The 22,773-nt window shown below is 43.3% G+C and overlaps 1 protein-coding gene across 1 annotated transcript in view; it reads right to left on the bottom strand.

Moving 5' to 3' along the window:
* LOC144791919 (all-trans-retinol 13,14-reductase-like) overlaps positions 1 to 22,773 on the bottom strand; it is a 282,571-nt gene that overhangs the window by 100,592 nt on the left and 159,206 nt on the right. The window contains exon 3 of the mRNA XM_078666732.1: positions 6,938 to 7,173. Coding sequence (XP_078522858.1) covers positions 6,938 to 7,173 — 236 coding nt within the window. The remainder of the gene's footprint in view (positions 1 to 6,937; positions 7,174 to 22,773) is intronic.

The raw sequence follows: 22,773 nt of genomic DNA, 5'->3' as shown, positions 1-22,773 counted from the left end.
CTTTCAAAATAATTATCCGGTTCTATTACCCATACAACTTTATAACGCACATAAGTTGTTTTTTGTCTAAATTTACACCATTAGACAAACTGTACTCTCTCCTGGGTAAGGAGAGCCCAAATGATGTATTGGGCGGCACCGGATGGGAGCTGATGGGCACTTTTTCCAAATCTTGGATACTTAAGTGCAGTTTGACACATAATTACACAGATTGGTCCATCTCATAGCACGTGTCTGATGTTCACACAGTGGAATTGTAGCACTCTCTGACCCCCAGACTCCTTATTTGTTTTGTACATTGACGGAGATTGTCTTGTAGGGGTGCTCTGCTCTTTTTTCTTGCGAAACGACTTGACCGAGGCTCGTCTCACATGCCAATTCATTTATGATTTATGCACTGCTTGCTCCTGGCTAGAACATATTTACTTTTTATTTATGTAATATGTTTGTTTTCTTTCCTGAAAAGTTGAAAAATACAGTTGTTAAAATTCTATTGATTCCTTAAGGTGGTTGCAGGTGCACAACAGACCAAAAAGTGTTGTGCCTTTGTCATAAAGTCTCCTCCGACCCATCCCTTTTACCAGCTCTGTTGATGAGGGACATGAAAGCCATCCAAGGCCCCTTGCCAACGTGAGATTAAACCAGGGACACTAGATGATCCAGTTGACCCCCATCCTGAACATGGTTGTGGAAGGCGGTAGAAGCCACGCTAGCTATCAAACTCTCCCCCAACTCAGTGCAAACCAGCATTTATTCTTCTGCTTTTAATGCAAACTTCCAACCACAAAGAAAAAGCATCTATATTGTGTTTCTTAAAACTACAGGCGTGTCTTGTCCAATAAAGCTGAAAATTGAAGTTTTTGACAATAAAATCTACACATCCACCAAGAGACAGTTACATGGAATGCAGGTTTGAAGATCGCTTGGCATTTTATATGGTTCCAATTTTTCTTTTTCACTTTATGTAGATGTTTTCCTTACATTGATTTTTACTCAACAAAGATGTTATTTAAACAAGAGTGGAGGAGAAAATTAGTCCTTCCAGTACATTCTGGTAGATGCACCCCTCCAAAATGTTTCTACTGATGGTCAATCAAGTGTTTGCCAACCAGAAATTAAACAGCAAGTGCTGAAAATTCTTCTACACATGTTTGGTATTTGTTGGGACTCATCCACAAGGAGAAATCGATGATCTTTACACAGAGCCACCGCCTTCAAGAAATGGAGGCGAAAGTTTTATGTCACCCTCTTTGACCATGCTAGTACACAATCATCCACTTGAGAGAAAAGGCCTCAATAGTGTGGCACCGAGATAATGTGTAGAATAGTTTCTCTCATTTTGCGCTTCTTTGGGGGTTCGAAGATCCGCGTATTACCTTCTGGGAAACAGTAGGGAATCTTATATACGGCAGTCACGGAATGTACAGATGGGTTCAGGAAGGGAGAACAATTCACGAGTGGCAGAATCCCTCTTTCGGAAAGTGAGTCCTAGCTAAGGTAGGGAGATGCCAAAGGGGTACGGGAGATTACATCCATCCCTGGATGGCAGGTTTTGGGTGAGGACAGGTCAGCCTCCTGCTTGGGAGAAAACAGAGATGGGTGAGAATGCATTGGGGCGATCCATGCATCTAGGGTGGTCTGTGCCAAACAGTAAAGTTGTGGTATGGCCTAGGTTTTAAAGTGCTGGTGGTCAGCGGTGGGCATGTACCAAATGAGACTGAGATATATCTTGGGGCACCCATATAAGGGGATCCAGGGGATGGAAATACTATGGGCCAGAAGCCGGGCACCTGCAGTCGCACAATCTTAAGGATGGTTACGACGCCCATCCTGAGGTGGCTGGGGGGAGGCAGAGATTGCGAGTGACGTCTTTGCCCTGTGGCGGAATTTCTTGAAGCAGAAGAAGGGAGTTACCCAAAGTTTGGATTGATTTACTGAACTTACCCCTTTGGAGGGGTGGTGATTTGTGCTGGTGGTCCTGGACCTTTCTGCCCTACCCTGGGATGCCTGGAGTTGTACATTCTGTGGGGTTTTGCCTGGTGACAGGTACCCCAATAGGTACTGAGCCCTATGCAGTGCCCAGGTGTATGTGAAACTGTGGGTATTGCCCATCCCTCTGTAAGATGGAGGGGAAGTTGTCATTAAGTTATGCCGTGGATGCCCTTGGTTGAGGGCGTGGGCGATGGAGATTAAAAAGGGGCCTGGTGGCACTTTTTGCATTTCTAAGTGTTCTGCTGTAAAGGGTGGAGACAACTGTTTTTATTGCTTGCACACTCTTTGAACTGTTCTGATGATATTGTGTCTTTTATTCACATAACAATGTCTTTGGCTGATCTTACAAGTGCATTCTGAAGTGTGGAGCTGTAATGGATGGAGACAAATGTTCTAATTGCTCGCACAATCTTTGATCTGTTTTGCTGATCTTACGTCCTGTATTTCCATTACAATAATGTCTTTGGCTTATCTTAAGTAATGTATTCTCATCACAATAATGTCTGCTTAACTGTGGGTATTATTCCTCACTGATGCTATGTGACTATGTGAATAAAAGGCTACACCCTTGGTTATACCACACTAACTGCAGTTGTTTATCTCCTTGGGAGTCAGTTTGGTGAGGGGGCAGCGATCTGCACGTTGTGAACACACTATCAATAAGTGTCTTTTAAGTACATCAGCTTCTGTACCACTGTGAGCCACAGGTGTATCCACCGGGTCCGTCAACTCAACATCCTTTAGGAAACTTAAACAGTGGAAGACGTGTGTCATGCTAATTGTCACTCATCAGAAATGGATTTGAGTAGAAACATCCTTGAGCACTGAATCTGGCGGGAAGTCAGCATGAGCAAACCAGTAAGTGTGATCTGCTACATTCCACATAAACAATTCCACAATAAACATTCCACTGCAACTTTCCATCAAAGAAAATGGCCCAGTGAAGATACACATTCAAAACTGTGGGTATAACAGATAAGTGTCCTTGTGAAGGATAATAATAAACAATCAAGAAGTCGACTAGTGAAATGTCCACTTCTGCTTTTCAGAAACCTAGAGCTACTCACTTTGAGGAAGAGGTTTGCAGAATAGAGCAGGTGGTGATTTGACAAGTATAGTAGGGTTCGTTGGCATGACTATAGCTTACCTTTTCCTACAGCCTAAAAAGTCTGTTCTCCAAGGATCTGTACGGCAAGCACATCTGCTACAAAACCCACAAACAAGATGGCTTCCAAGATCACCCACAGAACAGCATATGTGCTGGTCTATCCTTATAAAGAGAAGGTCTGCAAATGCCAAGCACGCGGAACTTGAGAAAGGAAAGGTCTGCAGTAGCCATCTTCAAAGTGAAATACAAGTAATGTGCTGAAAAAAGAATGCTAATTTAGTTTGCATGTAAATGGGTTTGGGCCACGTTCTCTGTTACAGGCATGTTTTCTACTGGGATCTCTCAAAACATATTTTGGAAGTATTTTAACAATTCTCTCCTATTAGATCATAATTTTACCCAAAGTTTTGAATCCTTTGATTATACCCTTTTTCTTGAAAATGGATACACACCTATTTCCCCACAAATTATATGGGATGCTTTTAAAGCTGTGTCTCGAGATTTCATTATTTCATATGTATCCTGCAAAACGAAATCCTCTTGAAGTACTTTGAAATCCCTCACTACAAGTATTAAACAATTAGAACATTCCAATTACCGTACAAATTCTAAATTCTCCCTGGAAGGTCTTGTTAAACTAAAATTCACTTTTAATAAATTGTCCACAGGTAACGCAAATTCATTTTTACTTAAGGCATCTGCGAAATACTATGGAGGTCAAAATAAATCGGGAAGGCTCTTAGCCAATTATTGTAAAATAAAAAAGGAACGCTCCAAAATCAATTTGATTCTTACTTCATCTAATCGTATGCTTTATAAGAATGAGAACATTCAGGCTGATTGTACCGATTTTTATCAGGAGCTCTATACACCCGATTCTCCTACGTCTCAAGATAATATCCAGCAGTATTTCCCTTCCATTGATCCTCCCTCCGACCTTAATGTAGAATTCTCTTCATTACATAAAGAAATTCAAATGCAGAATATCCTTAATGCAATCCGTGCTATTAAACATGGTAAGGCACCAGGCCCTGATGGGTTTACCATTGAGTTTTACTCCCACTTTTCTCAATTTCTTCTTCCTAAATTGCATCAGCTTTTCCTTTTCTTCATATCCTCTAAATCTTCTGGTGGCTCTTTCCAGAATGCTCTAATTTGCCTCCTTCCCCAAGAAAATAAGGATCCCTTAATGTGTAAAAATTATAGGCCCATTTCTTTGATCGATTTAGGTTATAAAATGTTTGCAAAAATATTAGCTCTGCGTTTGGAATCCTTGTTACCTCAACTAATTGGAGGGGAACAATGTGGCTTTATTAAGTGGCATCATATAGCAGATAATATTAGATCATTTTTCAATGTCCTTAGTAAATCCAAGTCTTACAAACATTCTTTAGCTGCTACTTCCCTAGATGCAGAAAAAGCATTTGATCGAGTGAGTTGGCCTTTTATTTTCTCAACTTTTTCCTGGTTTGGTTTTGGTAAAACATTTATTGATGTTATTTCTCTAATATATTCGTCCACCACGTCCTCTATTTTAGTAAATGGTCTTATCTCTTCTTCATTTTCCTTATATCGGGGTGTTAGACAAGGATGTCCCCTTTCTCCTCTGTGATGCCAATATCTTACTTTTTCTTTTACTCCCATAGACTTCTCTTTCTGCCTTCCTATCGGAGGTATAGCTTTTAGCTTCGGTTTCAGGGGAAAATTTTAATTCTGACAAGTGTGAAATTCTTCCCCTAAAAAAATTATGTTTTCATGCTGATTATATCTCCTCGAATTTCCGTTTGTGATCAAAATGATGCTGGTCCTTATAGTTCTCTTTTATATATTCAATCCTCCTATAAATACACCTCATTTCCAATATAAATGAATATATTCCATCTTATCTACATTTTTATGGAACAATAAAAAAACACGTATTTCTCTTCAGAAACTTAAAAGACCCAAGTTTATGGGGGGTGTTAACTTTTCGGATGTTCACTCTTATCATACTGCATTTTTCCTCAAGCAATCTGCCTTCCTATTACAGGAGGATGATGCCTCAGGTCTACCTATATGGGTCAATATTGAAAAGTCTTTTTTCCATCCTTTTTCCTTGAAAGAATTCTTATCCTTATCACGTAGACCTTTGTCTCTGTCCCTTCCTATCTTTAACAACATCTCAAAAATCTTTCAATCTATTTTCAATTGTCACAACTCCCCTAAGGACCAATTTGCATTCCTCCATTTGGTACACCCAAATTAATAATAAAACTATCTTTTGGAAAGACTGGCACGCTAAAGGACTTCTTCGGGTTTTTCAACTTTTTCATGGTGCTCTTTGTATCTCGCTTGCTAACGCCCAAGTGCGGTTTTTGTTGCCCTCTTCCTGGGAATCTAAATTCAATTCTTTAATCACAAAGATTCAAGATGCTTACAATAATTTAGTACCTTCCTCTGTATCTTCCGCTTCCTCACCTAATTTACTTGCGCTTTTGGAATCTACCCCTTCTGCTTCTCAATTGTATAAACATTTTCTCCCTCAGCCATTCACTAGAATTACTCTGGGAAGCAGATCTCCAACTAATCTTCCCTATCCATAGTTGGAACAAAGGTTTGGTTGAAAATAAGATGATCTTCCAGAGCAGCCGACACCCCTAAAACATTATTTTATATGTATAATAGACATATGTTTACTCCGGTTTCATTATACAAGATAAATCAATCTCTTCCCCCTTCTTGTTGGTCTTGTTCTTCTAACAAAGCGGATTTAAAGCACGTTATTTGACTGCCAGCATATTTATACTTTTTGGACCCAGGTTTGGCAACAAATAAATGATATATTTCATACACAAGTCCCCCTTACTTTTGTAAACATTTTCTTAGGGAGTGTCTCTGAAGATTGTGATTCCCAAGTAACCAATTTTTTCATAATAGACCTGCTCCTTGCCGTTGCTTTTCAACAATTCACCAGGGATTTCTACAAACATATCTTATCGAGCCTGGTGGTACGCAGTTTGTTACAATCACAGATTCCCTTGCGATCAACCGTGACACCCAATGGCAACCCATAACTACCTTTCTAGACATTTCTGCCATGACTGCTAGTTCTCATAATCCCCGACTTGAGGAAGTTCCTAAATCTCCATGATTGTTTTTCATATATTACAACTATAGTGATATATTAATTGATCTATTCTTTTTCTTGTACTCTCAACTTTGATGATATTTATTGAACTGTGAATATAAGCATTTTTAGAACTTGATGATTGTCCTCTCCCCTCCCCTTTTCTTGCATATTTTATTGATCTGATAACTGTATATGTAGGATTTGATCTTGTTCTTATTATACTGTATTTAATTAACTGCAAAGAAAATCTCCTTTTAAAACTTAAAAAGAAAGTGTTTCAGCTGGTAGAGTTACCATTATTTTGTTGTTGATCACTTGTTACTGAGCCACTCTTACTATTAACCAGATTGTAGCAAGGGTACCATAGGCTCTAATGCAAGTAAGGATTAAGTAATAATAGACAGCCATAACTTGGGTGGAATGGGTCCCTCATATATCAGGGCCCCACTGCTGCTGTACTGATAATACCTACACCCTTGCACTTAATCTTGTTTTATAACTTACCTTTGATGATGTAATGTAAGACAAGGGAATGGATGTGATGAGAACTCTGGGGATGTAGTGGGGGCTACTTCAAATAGCCAAGAGGTGAGCAGCTTTAAGGGATACAAGCCCTGCCCTCGCCATGTTCCTTTATAAAAAGAAGTGCAATCAGCTATGGTGGCTTAAAGTGGACAGAAGGGTAAAAATGAATATTGCCCCACTCCAAAGGTCTACAGCTGTATTACCTTAACAAGCTTCATGTATTTGTCAATGGCATGTGCCTCCTGTGGGAACAGTTTTTTTAGTCCTTCTGCGTAGGCATTCTTGCCATAGTACTGTGGATACTGCTTTCCGGTGCCCCCAAGTATCACCACGTCAAAGGGATTCTCCATGGGCGCCCACTGCAACTGCCCCTCTGTAAGCTGGTCCATGATCACCCTTGAGGGGTCACCCTCCGACAGATGTCCGATGTAGTGGATTCCTGAAACGCAACCGGGATTGATTACTGCACATAGTTCAACCGTGAAGCTAGAAAGGGCATTGGCCTGGTGGCTGTAGGCTATAGATATAAAAGGCCCTGCAGACAGAGTGAAGGAGTGTAGCAGAAAACACAATGGCAATATTCTCAGAGGGTGGAATAGGATACCAGGAGCAAAGCGATAAAGGGAGGGGTTGGCGGCATGAAAATGAGAGGTGGGTTTGCTATGCAGAAATTATGGCCGCAGGCAGAATCAGAAATGTCTGGCCTGGCATGTCTCAAAACCTAGCTGTTGATAAAAAACAGTAAGACACAAGAGACTTGACTCTGGAAAGCTGTAAGAGTCCAGGCAGAGAGGTTCTTTTTTCTGGAATGGGGTGTCACGTCAAACCTAGTGTGCACATATTTTTCTATATTAATCCCTGTGGAAAAGTAAATTTTGCCATGTTCTGTGTCCCTACGTGTCATCCATCATATGTTATGTGTGCATGATTAAATATGCATATGATTGATTGATTGATTGTGGGTTTCTAAAGCGCTAGAATCGACTCCCGAAGGAGTATCTCTGCGCTATAGACCGCTGGGGAACCCGTCCTGGCTTTCCCTGTGAGATGGTCCCTACTGGGTATCTCCAAGGTGAAACCAGGCATCCCCGGCGTTTGTGGGGGGCCGTTGTGGAGATGAGGCAAGCTAATGCCCAGAGTTGCCGAGTGTGATCCCTGGTTAGAGTAGGCACCGAGGTGAGAATTATCGAGTCCGCTGACCCTGGTCCACGACCCTGCCGCGTCGGGAATTGAACCCTGGTCCCGGGCCGTCCTCTGCTTCCGGGTCTGCTGCCTCTAACCAGTGAGCCACACCACTCCCCATGTCCGATTAATGACGCAATTACAATTGTGTCCACCTCTAGTATGCCAGTTTCCAGTCCTCGTGAATACTACGAATATCAGGCCTATGTAAAGCTACGTTGCCACGTTTCTCAGTGTGCACGTTATTCCATTATAAAGTCCCCGTTTCTAGGCCTCAAAAGGGCCCGGACACCAGATTCAGCTCCTGTCTCCTGAAGCCTCGCTGAGGAGCGATACAGCCCCCACCTGTATCCTCGACCCTTCACTTACTTCCTGCCTCGCAGTGCCCGGCCCAGCCTGGCTCAGTCTCTGAGTCTGCCAAGAATATGTTATAGTTCCAGTTATCAGTTCAGCCCTCCTTCTCTGCATTCCTAAGCTACTGAACTGCATCAATAGTTTCCGTCATTGTCTAGCCTTCACGTCTCCACGTTAGAGAAATACTGCATTTAATAGTCATTTAATATTCTTCATCACGCACTACATGTAGAATAATGCATGGTCCAGTCTTAGAATCAAGTTAGCCTTTCCCCTCTTGACTTATAGTTTATATCAACATGTTCTCTAAACATCAGATACTAGATACTGTTTAGGTACATGTCGCCCTGACTCTCCAGACTTCAGTCTCTGCTCCTAGCACAGAGTTCATAGCCCCCAGCTTCTCCTAGTGATACGTCATTGCCAGTTTGCGCGCACCATCAGGTTAGAGGTCCCGGCTCCCCAGGTAGTCCCCTCCAATGTTTCCGCCCCATTAATGACATATTCTGTTACGTCTGCACCACATGTCTATGTATACGCCCAGTTACACCTCTTTTCCCCCCTTATCTTTCGCGACTGCTACGCGTCACGCCTTCTGCTCCACCCACTGCTACGCCTACGGCAATGTAATGCTATGTGTTTGCGTTATGTATATATGTTCATGTATTGTTATTAAAAGTCAGCGCGCTCATCCCAGATCCAGCCCCAGCAGCTGCTGGGCCCTGCCATCCTATTCCTATGCAGGTCGTCCTGTTCCTGTCCTTATGCTGTATTAAACCTGCAAAACTCCTACTACCTCGAATCTTGACTCTTATTTATTGAGCTATCTGTTATGATATATGTCTAGTCAAAAATAGGGTATTATTTATTTATTTACCACATAATGGCGCCCGAATAGGGACTTGCCCTTTCCCCACGCGTCGGTGAAGCCACGCCGACCCCCTGACCCTCTGCAGTCGTGACGGAACTCTTCTGCGCAGTGGCAGATATTTCTGCTCAAGTATCCCTCAGGCCCACGGAGGAGACGGAGGAGGCGGTCCAGCATCCAGACGAGACGGTGGAGGAACGCGGCGAGTCCCGACCAGAGCCCAAGCCAAGAGTCCGAGGTATCCGGAGGTCCACCCGTAACTGAAGTCCGAAGTCCGAAGTTCGTCGTCCGTCGTCGTAGCAGTCCAGTCCAGTCTGAGGCTTTCCGTTCTTGCTGCCCGGTGAGTACCGTTACTGGGGTGGTATCTAGACAGGGTCCATTTAATTGACTCTGGTCTGTGGGTTGGTGGTACACAGTCCCACAAACGAAGTGTCCACTTCGGTGGATGCGGGTCCTGACGTGTCTCTTTATGAGACCGGTAAGTTTCGTACTGTTTCAGCAGTGCATCTAGTTTCTGTTCTAGTCAGTTTCTGTTCTCGAGAAAATTTATGTGTTCTGTTCTCAGTATTTCCAGGTAGTATTCTGTTCGAACTGATTATTTTAAATGTTTTTCATGTATTTTAATGTCGTGGTATGAATGGGGTATAAGTATCGTGTTCATTGTGTATTGTATTGTGTCTAGATTACAGTTCAGTCATGCCCATATTTTCCAAGTTACGTTAGTTAAAAACTAGAAAGGGTCTGCTGGAAGCAGCAGTTCCCGTCCCGCCTAGGGACAGTCCAGGTCACTTTATGTATCAGAAACATGGCATAAGCGCCATATTGTATCTAGATTTATGGGTAGAGTATACCAAACAGTTAGAAGAAAAGTATAGATGGCCCGTATCAGGTACGTGGGATGCCGAGTGCATCATGCGAGTAGAGGAGGCATTATGGAAAAAGAAAGCCAGACAGTCACAGAAAGATGCCATCGAGTTATGGCGCAAAGAAGCTCATAAAAGAACTGAAAAAGAAATCAGAAAATCAGAATTAAGTAGAGAATCCCAAGAACGAGCCCAAGAAAAAGAATTAATCGAGATAGGTGAACAAGTCAAAGCCGAACAGTCAGACAGACAGAGGAATGCCCTCATTAAGGGTATGTACCCTCTTCTTGCCGAGGGCTTGCCAAAAGCGACCCCGGAGGCATCCAGTAATTTCCCGCCACCACTAGTTCCGACCAAGCTACGTCACAAACAGACCGCAGCTGATATTTTTATTTCGTCCTATTTGGACGACACAGTCCCTGAATATGTAAATCCTGTTCGCGCTCCGCCAGTTCCAGTAAATCAGGCACATCCTGCTTCTCCAGACACCGGGGCACCCCATGCAGTACCTGCTACGGTACCCCCGGTCCAGCCAGCATTTCAATTTCCCGCTCCGCCACGAAGAATATCAGTCGACGATTCTAGTTTAGGGGCCGCAGGAGGAGGTCTTCCTCAAACCCCGCCGCCACGCAAGCGTTTATCAGCACTCGAATTACATGCTCAAGCATCACAGCGTACTCCCAAGAGTAATAAGTCTGTCGCAGAAATCAGGCAAACCCTTGGCGAATGTGCCTATGACCCAGTTCCAGGCGAGTTTAATATGGTTTTATATTCCGTACGCGTAAGGAGAGTGACCGAGTATCTAGTCACCCTGCCGAATATGAAAGAAGATCTAGACAGAATTCATAGTTTCATCCGTACAGGGGATGATCCAGAAAGTATTAGTGATGCCATGTCTCAAAGGAAAGCTGAGATCCAGCGTATGATATTAAAGTTTTTAATTAACTGTCTAATAAGAGAACAAGATCATCCGTCTAAAGACCCGGAAGAAATGAAAACTCTGACAAAGTGGAGTGATAATATAGCCGAGGGTAAGCACAATACCATTGGTGCCATGGAAAGTATGTACAAGAAAATCCGTAGAGAAATAATAAAGATACACGAACAACGTAAAGCAGCACAAGTAAGCGAGAAAGAAAGTAACTCTGATACTGAAGAGGTAGAGGACGAGAATACCGCCAGAATAGCGTATGTAGGAAGATCTAGATTTCCAGATCGCCATTTACGCCTAGAACACAAGTCAATTTTCCATCATTCAGCACCAGAACAAGGTTCCCTAGAACAAGTGTTCCAAGCTACCGATCACATTCTGAAATCAAGAATCGGTTACAGTGAGTTAAGTACCATGCATGAACAAGAACTAGCCCGATCAGCAGTCCGATGGATTACTGATTCTACCACTTTTCCAGACGAAATAGTGGCACAAATGTTTCTGAAATTGCCCCCAGCCGAGCAACGACTGGTGGGTATGTATATGATCCAGCACCTCATTACTCTGTATGAGGGTCAGCACTCTGATCCAGGTCCGTTACACGATATCCTGAACGAGTTACTCCAGTATAGATGGAGAGGTCTAGGTACCGACCTAATTAGTGTCATTCTAGAACAGCGCCACAAATACCGAACGTTTCTGAACCCGCATTTTGTTCATGTCTCACCCCCAGAAAGTAAACCATTTTACATAGAAAGACAGAACCCGTTACGAGAAGTGCATCCAGTTAAGTCGGAGGACGGTGAAATGCAACGAGTGTTTGTTTACACTCCGATTACAAAGATGGAACTCCTCGAGATGAAGAAATTAATTCCCTGTCATGACAAAGATCCAGCAGGGTTCCATAGAGAATTAAAAGACATGCTCCGTATGGGAGAATACACTTACCCAGATATCATTAAAATGTTAAAAGTCCTGTTGCCCGCAGGGGTGTATGAAAAGCTAAAGGAAAAAGAATGGGAGGTGGGAGAGAAAAAGATAGATTGGACAGTCCTAGAAGCCGAAGACAAGGCACGAGTACCAGGTACTGGTCTAGGAGAGAAATGTAAAGAATTACCAGAATTATTGATTCAAGTTTTACCCAGATTATTGACAACTAGAAAAGAAGACTGGGATGCAATCTCAGCCTGTAAACAGAAACAAGATGAAGATATTAGTGATTTTTATTCTAGGTTTGAAAAGTGCTTCAGCATCAACAGTGGTCTCAAGACAAGTAGTGAGTCGTACCCTCACCTTTTCGTTACTAAATTAGTCGAGAATTCAAGCCCGCAAGTTAAAAATCGAGTTTTGAAAGTCGAAAGTACCTGGCAAGCTAATACTCCGTCCCAGATGCTCCAGATGCTTCAGTATCACCAGAATAGAATCAGGGAAGAGCAAGAACACGAGAGAAAACGTATGAAAGACACGAAAATGAAAGTACTAGTTGCACAATCTGTTCCTCACGACAGTCAGAGGAGGGGTCCGAATCAAGCCAGTCATCCTGCAGCTCCCGTTAAAGGGAACTGCAATTATTGTAAACAGCCAGGTCATTTTATAAATGAGTGTGCAGTTCTGAAACACAACATAGCTACTGGTAAGACTAAAGAAAGACCACGTCCGCCTAGACAAGAACAAGTTTCACAGACTCCTCAGCCACAGAATGCACAACTGATAGTTACAGTACCGCAGCCTATTGCTGCAACACAGCACGTTACATCGCAGATGTACCAGTATGCACAGTCTGAATATCCAGAGTACCAGCAGTATTCATGAAACAGCCTAGAGAGGGAGGTAGGCTTGCCTCTCATCGAGATACCTGTAGATCAAGAGGGTCCCTATGTTCACAGTCAAGTATTAGGGAAAGACAGAAAGTTTTTGATTGATACAGGGGCAAGTAGGACCACAATTAGTCACGCCGAAGTTCCAGGGGCTCCGCTCTCAGGCTCAAGAAATGTTTCCCTTGGATTTTCAGGAAAACCTATCGTAAATGAGATTTCAAAGCCAGTTACTCTAGAAGTAGGTCCATTGTCCCGTACTACTGATCTGTTACTTACTAAGTCATGTCCAGAAAACCTATTAGGCATTAAAACACTGAAAGAGTTAGGTGCAGTTATATGCTGTTCCCCAGAGGGAATACGATTGTTCCTACGTGACTTTAAGGGTCACTATGTATTACGAGATTTTGATTCAAGACTGTCTAATGTTCCGCAGCATTTATGGGCGCAAGGTCCAACTGATGTAGGTTATATGCAAATCACACCTTATCGTGTGACTCTCAAGCCAGACGTAGTGTTACCACGAATCAGACAGTACAGATTGCCACCCGAGGCTGTAGCAGCCTTATCCAAAATTATTGACGAGCTCATCGCTCAAGGAGTAGTTGTAGAAACTGACTCCAATATATGCAATTCTCCGATCATTCCAGTTATGAAACGTACTGATCCAAATGCACCCCCAGTATATCGATTAGTGATCGATCTACGAGAACTTAATAAATGTATTATTCCGCAGTACCCAGTTGTCCCAGATATCTCTTCCCTATTGACAGCCATTGATTCCGAAGCCACGTTCTTCACTGTCATAGACCTCAAGAACGCATTTTTCAGTGTCCCTATTCATCCAGACAGCCAGTTCCTTTTCGGATTTTGTTTAAATGGAAGGAGCTATATGTTTACACGAGCTCCTCAAGGTTTCACAGAAAGTCCTAGTATTTACAGTCAAGCACTCAAGAGACAACTAGACAACATTCACATGCCAACTGACACTGCCCTGCTCCAGTATGTCGATGATCTACTGATCACAGCCCGTTCCGAACGTGACTGCGAGCGAGCGTCACTGACGGTGTTGTATTTCCTAGCCGAGATGGGGCACAAGGTGTCCCCTTCGAAGCTTCAATTCTGTGTCCAGCAAGTGGTCTACTTAGGACACTTACTGTCCAAGAGGGGTAGGCAGTTGACACCAGACCGCATCCAGTTGATAGCGAGTCTTCCTCAGCCCAGGACCCAGAAGGAGGTACGTGCTTTTATTGGCCTCACTTCTTACTGCAGACAATGGATTCCTCAGTATGCATTTCTAGCCAAGCCACTGATACAGTTAACGACACAGGAGGCAGCCGTATCGACTGTCCTCCCTTGGACATCTGAACATACACTTAGTTTCAATGAGTTAAAGAAAGCTTTATGTCAAGCTCCAGTTCTAGCTACACCGAACTACAGTAAGCCTTTTACACTTTTCGTCACTGAACGCGAAGGTACAGCATTATCTGTTCTCACACAAGATCAAGCAGGACAATACAAGCCATGTGCTTATTTTTCTAGCACATTAGATCCTGTAGCCCAGGCTTTGCCTGCGTGCCTCAAGTCAGTTGCAGCCACAGCACTAGCTATCAGACAAAGTGATTCCATAGTCTTAGGACACTCCCTGACAGTACAAGTTCCACACTCTGTGGAAGTTCTTTTGAATAGAACACAAACACAGCACTTGACAATTGCACGTTTAACAGGTTATGAATTGACAATGTTCCAGCCACACATAGAAATCAGACGCTGCAACATCCTGAACCCTGCTACATTGTTACCATCAGCTAAATCAAATCCTGACCCACATGACTGTGTGGAAGTAGTCAACATTACGACAAAGCCAAGACAAGACCTGACAGACATTCCGTTACTAGATCCCGACCTGACACTTTATGTGGACGGTTCATGTATGAGAACAAGTACAGGAGAACTAGTCGCCGCGTATGCAGTGACTACTGATACTGAAGTTATTGAGACACACCGTATTGACACTCTGTCCGCTCAAGCAGCAGAGCTAGTTGCTCTGACACAAGCCTGTATACACGCCAAGAACTTGAAAGTTAATGTTTACACAGATTCACGTTACGCATTTGGAGTCGTACACGACTTTGGAATGCTCTGGCAGGAGAGAGGTTTCATGACTTCTCATGGAACCAAGATTCAGCATGGTCTCCTTATCCAAGCTCTGTTAGATGCCATACACTTACCGACATCTATTGCTATCATGAAGTGCAAAGCACATACGAAAGTCACTGACATTATTTCCCAAGGTAATGATCTAGCAGATCGCACAGCCAAGCTTACAGCACAGACTCCAGACATTCAAGTTAATCCGACACAGACACACACTCCAGATCCGATTACATGTATGACAGTTAAGGACCCCACCCAAGATGTCATAGATATCCAGTTACATGCTACTCCCGAAGAAATCAAGAAATGGTCCGAACAAGGAGGGGTCCAGACAGATCAAGGATGGGTAACGAAGGGTAGAGCCACATGGTTTCTCCCCGACTCTATGGTTCAAGTCATTATTAATACCGCACATAGTCCAGCACATTTAGGAGAAAAAGCTATGTTAGACAGTATCCAGAACATTTGGTTCAACAAGCATTTACGAGCTGCAGCCAAGCAGAAAGTCCGTACCTGTATGATATGTTGTCAGTTTAATCCAGGTAAAAGTGTCCCGGTGGAACAAGGGGGATTCCAGCCTCCTGACCACCCTTTTGAGGTCCTCCAGATGGATTATATTCAGATGGAGCGATGTCGAGGTTTCAAGTATGTCCTTGTAGTTGTATGCGCTTTGTCCAGGTGGACAGAAGCATATCCAGTCCCAGATTACACAGCCGCGACCACTGCCAAGCAGTTGGTTCGTGAGTTCTTCCCTCGTTATGGACTCCCTAGAGTCGTATATTCTGATAACGGTCAGCCATTCTCATCTGAACTCATGAAGCACGTTTCCCTTTTGTTAGGGTACCAGTGGAAGTTCCATTGTGTACGCCATCCTGAAGCAGCCGGTCTCGTTGAGAGACATAATCAGACCCTGAAAAACCGAATCGCCAAAGTATGTAAAGAAAAAGGTGTGGACTGGCTAGTAGCTCTGCCAGTTGCTTTATTTTATATGCGCATGGTCGCACATTCCAGATCAGGTCTGTCCCCGTACGAGGTCGTATTCGGCCGCCCCCCAAATATGTGGGGTACTCCTAGACCCCGAAGTATTACTGATGTTTCATGTAATATGCTGACAGATTACCTAGCTTCCTTGATGTCTGCCCTCAACTCATGTCGTTCACAGGTTGCCGCCGCATTTCCAGACAATACCGAGGTGGCCCCGCATGAAATCGTTCCAGGTTCAATGGTCTTCGTACGTAACTTCGACAGATCAAGTCCGCTGGAGCCACGTTGGAAGGAGCCCCGTCAGGTCCTCCTCACCACCCGTACAGCCGTGAAATTGGAAGGACGCCGCGGCTGGGTACACCTTTCGCACGTCAAGAAATTCTACGGATTAAAGCCGGTCTCCAAGAACATTTCCCAGGATTTAAAAACTTGTCAAAACATTGTTCCTAAGGACTGTCCCGCAAATGACATTGACACAACCCCTCCCCTGTTAGAGAAAACTCCACAGCAGGAGTATAAACAGAAACTACGGTCTAGTAAATTAAGTCAGCCAGTTTGATTGTCTAAGTCCTCCCCTAGGTGAAACGGTTAGACTGTTTCTGACATGTATAAAATAGACCCCCATAGTGAGAGAGTTAGTCAAAACTCAATCCGATGTATCGTTTTTCTATGTTTCATATTATTTTCCAGCCTTATGATTTCCTGTACCAGTTATGCATTTTACCTATGTTTCCCAGTTTCACATGTAAATAAGTCTGCTAATGCTACAGTAGAGCACACGTTTAGTGATCTGCCTCCTCACGAGCTGTCCTACCGCCTCGCTATGCGTAACAATACTTTTATCCGCATGTTGCATTACTCACACCAGACCAGCAATGCCACTAATTGTTGGGTGTGTGGTCGACTCCCCCCTTTCCAGATGCCGAAGGGAGTTCTGCCACTTTTTCCTTATCCTTTTTCACATAATGGTTCGTGTGGAGCATGGTCCACGTTAACGTCATCCTCAACAGATATGTCTTTTCTTAACAATACATGTTTTCCAGACGAGCAAGGTCTCCCTCACCGAACAGGTTTAGATCTAGAAAATGAAGTGTACAATTTAGGTAACTATTCGTCGAATTTTATGGTCCTGAATGTTCAGTCTGATACTACTCCAGACTCACCTGCTATTTCAGTATTACCAGTCAAAGGCGAATTATGTGTTCGTAATTATGGTTCTGTACATGTAGGACATAGTGATTGTACTACTATTGTCAAGTATAGTGACAGTGGGATATCTATTTTTAAAGCCTCACGTCATTCTTATTTTATTTGTGGTCAAACTGCATATGTTCGTCTGCCCCTCGATTGGGAGGGAACCTGTTACATTGCCTTCCTACTGCCACCTGTTTTCCTAGCCCCACCTGACTACCATAGGAATTCCTACCTAGTACATACTAGACACAAGAGAAATCTCCCGATTGTCGACTATACTGAAACTGCTGCAGAACAATTCATTGATATTGATAAAGGTGTTTTCCCTTATTTAGGTACAGTTGTAAATAGTAAGCTAATCCGTAGGTTAACAAGAACCCTTGAAGCTGTAGTAGATGAGACTGCCTCCGCTCTAGGTAACTTAACCGAAGAGCAATCTGCTATGAGATTTGTCGTTTTACAGAATCGTCTCGTCCTTGACGTCATACTGGCCGATAGGGGCGGGGCCTGTAGAGTCATCGGATCTAGTTGCTGCATTTTCATTCCAAATAACGCGCCGTCTGTTTATTCAGCTATAACCAGACTTCATAAAATTGCCCATCTGATACACCAAGATCCAGGCACCTGGACATGGTCCGGTTGGTTCTGGAATATAATTTCTGCCTGGGGATGGAAAGTCCTGTCCTTTCTAGGTATCTGCAGTAGCGATCATATTCAGCTGCTGCCTCTGTATACAATGTGGCCCTGCGATTTGCGGCATGTGTGCTACCTCTTGTATTCCTAGTCCCAAGCCCCGTTCTAAATCCCGTTCCAGGATAATTCGAGACGAGCAAATGATACTGTATGAAATGATAGATGGTATCATGAATATTGATGTTTCCTGATGGAAACGTAGTGACAAGGAGGGAATGTGGAAAAGTAAATTTTGCCATGTTCTGTGTCCCTACGTGTCATCCATCATATGTTATGTGTGCATGATTAAATATGCATATGCACTCCCCATGTCCGATTAATGACGCAATTACAATTGTGTCCACCTCTAGTATGCCAGTTTCCAGTCCTCGTGAATACTACGAATATCAGGCCTATGTAAAGCTACGTTGCCACGTTTCTCAGTGTGCACGTTATTCCATTATAAAGTCCCCGTTTCTAGGCCTCAAAAGGGCCCGGACACCAGATTCAGCTCCTGTCTCCTGAAGCCTCGCTGAGGAGCGATACAGCCCCCACCTGTATCCTCGACCCTTCACTTACTTCCTGCCTCGCAGTGCCCGGCCCAGCCTGGCTCAGTCTCTGAGTCTGCCAAGAATATGTTATAGTTCCAGTTATCAGTTCAGCCCTCCTTCTCTGCATTCCTAAGCTACTGAACTGCATCAATAGTTTCCGTCATTGTCTAGCCTTCACGTCTCCACGTTAGAGAAATACTGCATTTAATAGTCATTTAATATTCTTCATCACGCACTACATGTAGAATAATGCATGGTCCAGTCTTAGAATCAAGTTAGCCTTTCCCCTCTTGACTTATAGTTTATATCAACATGTTCTCTAAACATCAGATACTAGATACTGTTTAGGTACATGTCGCCCTGACTCTCCAGACTTCAGTCTCTGCTCCTAGCACAGAGTTCATAGCCCCCAGCTTCTCCTAGTGATACGTCATTGCCAGTTTGCGCGCACCATCAGGTTAGAGGTCCCGGCTCCCCAGGTAGCCCCTCCAATGTTTCCGCCCCATTAATGACATATTCTGTTACGTCTGCACCACATGTCTATGTATACGCCCAGTTACACCTCTTTTCCCCCCTTATCTTTCGCGACTGCTACGCGTCACGCCTTCTGCTCCACCCACTGCTACGCCTACGGCAATGTAATGCTATGTGTTTGCGTTATGTATATATGTTCATGTATTGTTATTAAAAGTCAGCGCGCTCATCCCAGATCCAGCCCCAGCAGCTGCTGGGCCCTGCCATCCTATTCCTATGCAGGTCGTCCTGTTCCTGTCCTTATGCTGTATTAAACCTGCAAAACTTCTACTACCTCGAATCTTGACTCTTATTTATTGAGCTATCTGTTATGATATATGTCTAGTCAAAAATAGGGTATTATTTATTTATTTAATCTTTCCTTATTCCAGATTAAATCCCTGAAATCCTGCCAGCCTGCTCGCACCTGACATCTGTTCTCCTTTTTGTGCTCTTTATCATGTGTTTCCTCCCAATGTCCCCCACACAGACCCTCACATTAGATGTTCTTTATGTTCCACCTCACTCTAGGACCCTCTTCCACCAGTTATCCAACACTAGACTTTACCATGTACAATCTGTTCCCTAAAAGTGATAAATGGACACCCTTGTGTTGAACTAGTCCTAGACCCTTGTAAATAATGTCCCTGTGTCTCATTATGCCTAAGGCTTGTGCCATAATGACACAAAGTACTTTCCTATTTGCCTCTTTGCACGCCTGTTTAAACCGAAGTTGATGGCTTCTTTGCCGCATCAAATCCTTCTGGGCAGCAGTAATGTCAGCACATCTCTGCTCCTCCCCACTTTTCCAAGACACCTTCAGATCTCTTTGATCATCTTAATCAGCTCCAGACCTGACAGCTGCACTAGCCCATTCTCCCTGCATGCATGAGGACTGTGCCTGGCTTCAGGCTTCTTCCCCTCCTTTCCCCCAGTGTTGGTTACACCTGCCCCTTGCCTATGCCAATAAACGAACATCTTCTCCTCACCAGTACTAACGGTACCTGAAGTTTTGCCTACCTTCATGTTCACAAACCCACTTCACAACAGGATGGCCACATACTCAAACCTCCTTCCTACAAATCTTCAGATGATGCTGTCCTTCCAACAAATAAAACAGTTAGCACTACAAGCTTGTAGCATGGCACCAAGTGTGAGAATAATTAACCCGTCCCACTCCTACCCTTCTCCCTTACCCACTCTTCCAGGATATGCACCACAAACTCCCCTCCTCGTGGGTTAGATCCCTAAAAGCACTTTTCACAAAATGCTTGGACTGTCATTTTTCCTGAAATCATTACCGTCGGCAGTTCATTCTCAATCAATGCTATAGCAAAAATAACCACATCTTTTCTCCCGTCTTAAAAGTGGACAGTGTACTGCACCTCCTCAAAGCCCCAGTCTTCACAAAAGCCTCCCACACCTGATAAGATACTCTTGTGAACAGGGCAAGTGAGCCTTCAGCAAGGCTCACGACCCTCTCATCGTCCCGCACTGGTGTGCCTTGGAATTCCACATTTGCGCTAACTCACAAAATATTGACTACTGTGAACCAGAAGTCCGCCAGACACTCAGGACTGGAATATCTTTTGCTTGGAACCACTGCAGGCAGCACAGTTACTATTATCTCAGCAAAATCAGCACCCACCAGTCAGTGGCAGCCATTCCGTTGATCACCCCAACCACTGTCTTGTCAACAACAATCATCATCTTCCTGTTATTAATCTTTCCCCCTCGATGTCGCACTGCCAGTACCACAGGGAAAAACTCAGGGGAGGCAATATTGTGTCGCCTCTGAAAGTCAATTGGCCAGTGCTCTGTGGACCAAACAGTCTTTCAATTAAAGCCAAAACCCCTAGATCCAGACAAAATGGAAATATCCCGGACATGCAAGTGGCTGACTCATTTTGAAGTCATACCGTTACTCCATTACACACCTTCGAAATTAAAAGTAAATTCCGGAAGTCCGGACTCATTCTGTCCCAAATTCTAACCCTACAAAGCTGTTTTGTAACACCTGACATGGCAAACACCATCTGCCTGCTGAATGCATTGAAGGGGGCCACTACTCTGCACTGAGAATTCAGATAACCTATGAGTAACTGCAGTTTATTCCACTCACATTTCCTCCTGTGTACAATATCTGGTGGCATCAACTTCAGTCTTGGATTGCTCTGCTGGTAAATGAGACCCAGTGGCAATTTAATCCATATTGATTCCCAAAATATGTACCATCATAGTTGACCTTTTAGTGTTTGCCAGAGCCAATGCTAACCCAAACTCCTGCACCCTCCATTCCAATGCAGGTCTCCTGCATTCATTGCAGACTTCTGCTCTCCCCACAAGTAAAGGAATCATCAAGGTTTTGTAGCACCCTGCCCCACTTTCACTTTCAGTACCCACACAAAAAACGTATTGAACAACTCAAGGAGAGTACATGCCAGTGAACGTCCAATTGCCATTGCTTTGTCCACAAATATTTGGGCTTGAATTTGAAATTCCTGATCACAAAAGAGAGAAAAAGAGGCTAAGTAGACGCTGTGTCTGCCTCCAGGAATAGATCACATCACAAATTTAATGTGGTAGTCCATCAGATAAGCACCCAAGAGTTGTTCATGCCTAATTCAACGATTTTGTCTACCTGTACTACTTTCCAGCTCTAGATCTGGGCAATTTTCAGAGATTGGATTAGGTGGCCTCACCCACGTAATGTGGCATGCATCATTATAGGCCACCTCACCCCACACTGGTAAGGTAGTACTACCAGAGCAGACTCGACCACAAGTGAAACTATCTTGAGGGAGTTCTTAGAAATTAATTACTCTGAATAATTACCTAGGATCCAGTTCATTCAGCTGACAATACCTCTGGGTAAACCACAAAGAGTCCTTTATTCGGTGGTACCCTGGGTAGCTACAAAAATACTAAAATTAATACTCGGAGGATATTATGGGGTACCATGACCATTACGTACCTCTACAGCATCTCGCCTCAAACTCCCAAGATACAAGAAAAAAACCATGGGTGGCACATCCTTCTCTGTTCAAGCAGCCAAACTATGGAACTCTTTACCCCCCAACATAAGATCCACCGACCACCACCTTATTTTCAGAAAACTACTCAAGATTGAGCTCTTCCCCACATAAGCACCATACGCAAACAGAAATTTACAGTATATCCCTCTGTATGTAAGCATTTGGTTTCACTATAGATATGTACCTATCATTTGTGTATTGTTTTGTATAGACATATAGAATAATTATCTTGTTGAGAAAAATAAATAAATAAAACACATCTTTGGTCTACATGTACTTACTTCCACTGTGCATCTATGTACCTTCCATGTACTTGGATCTGTGTGTCTGTTACTTTTCTCCTGAAAAATCATATCCAATGCACTACCCTATTTCTCATCCTGTGCCTCTATCAATATCTTTAATCTACATATACTTAACTCCTTTATGTATCTATATACTGTCAATGTACTTATGGATCTATATATTTATCACTTTCTTCTAATTTAGCCTTTCCAATGCACTACCTATTTCTCAGCCTATACTTCTCTCAATATATCTTCTAGCCAAACCTTCTGACACATCTCAAACTTCTTTCTACTACTCTTTCCAATGCACTACCCTATCTCTCACCCTATACATCTATCAATATATCCTCTACATCCACTCTCTCATTTATCGCAAACCCCATACCATTACTTTGATCCCCAAAATAACCCTTTCTAGACTCTCTCCTACTCTACCCCTCCTTGCATCATCTGACACCTCTTTAACTATACAGATCCCCTAAAACAAACCTTTATTCTTTTTTTAAAAAAGTTTTATTCGTTTTCCAACAAAATTGCATCAGTACATATTACACATCTGAACCATATTCGCATTGTTCACCCCTGTTTCGGAGAGCTTTACATCCATCTCAGAAGAAAGTAAGTAGTGTTGCAG

The sequence above is a fragment of the Lissotriton helveticus genome, chromosome 11 (assembly GCF_964261635.1).
Source record: "Lissotriton helveticus chromosome 11, aLisHel1.1, whole genome shotgun sequence".
In the NCBI taxonomy this organism is placed as follows: Eukaryota; Metazoa; Chordata; class Amphibia; order Caudata; family Salamandridae; genus Lissotriton; species Lissotriton helveticus.
This window is presented reverse-complemented; position numbering and strand designations above follow the sequence as displayed.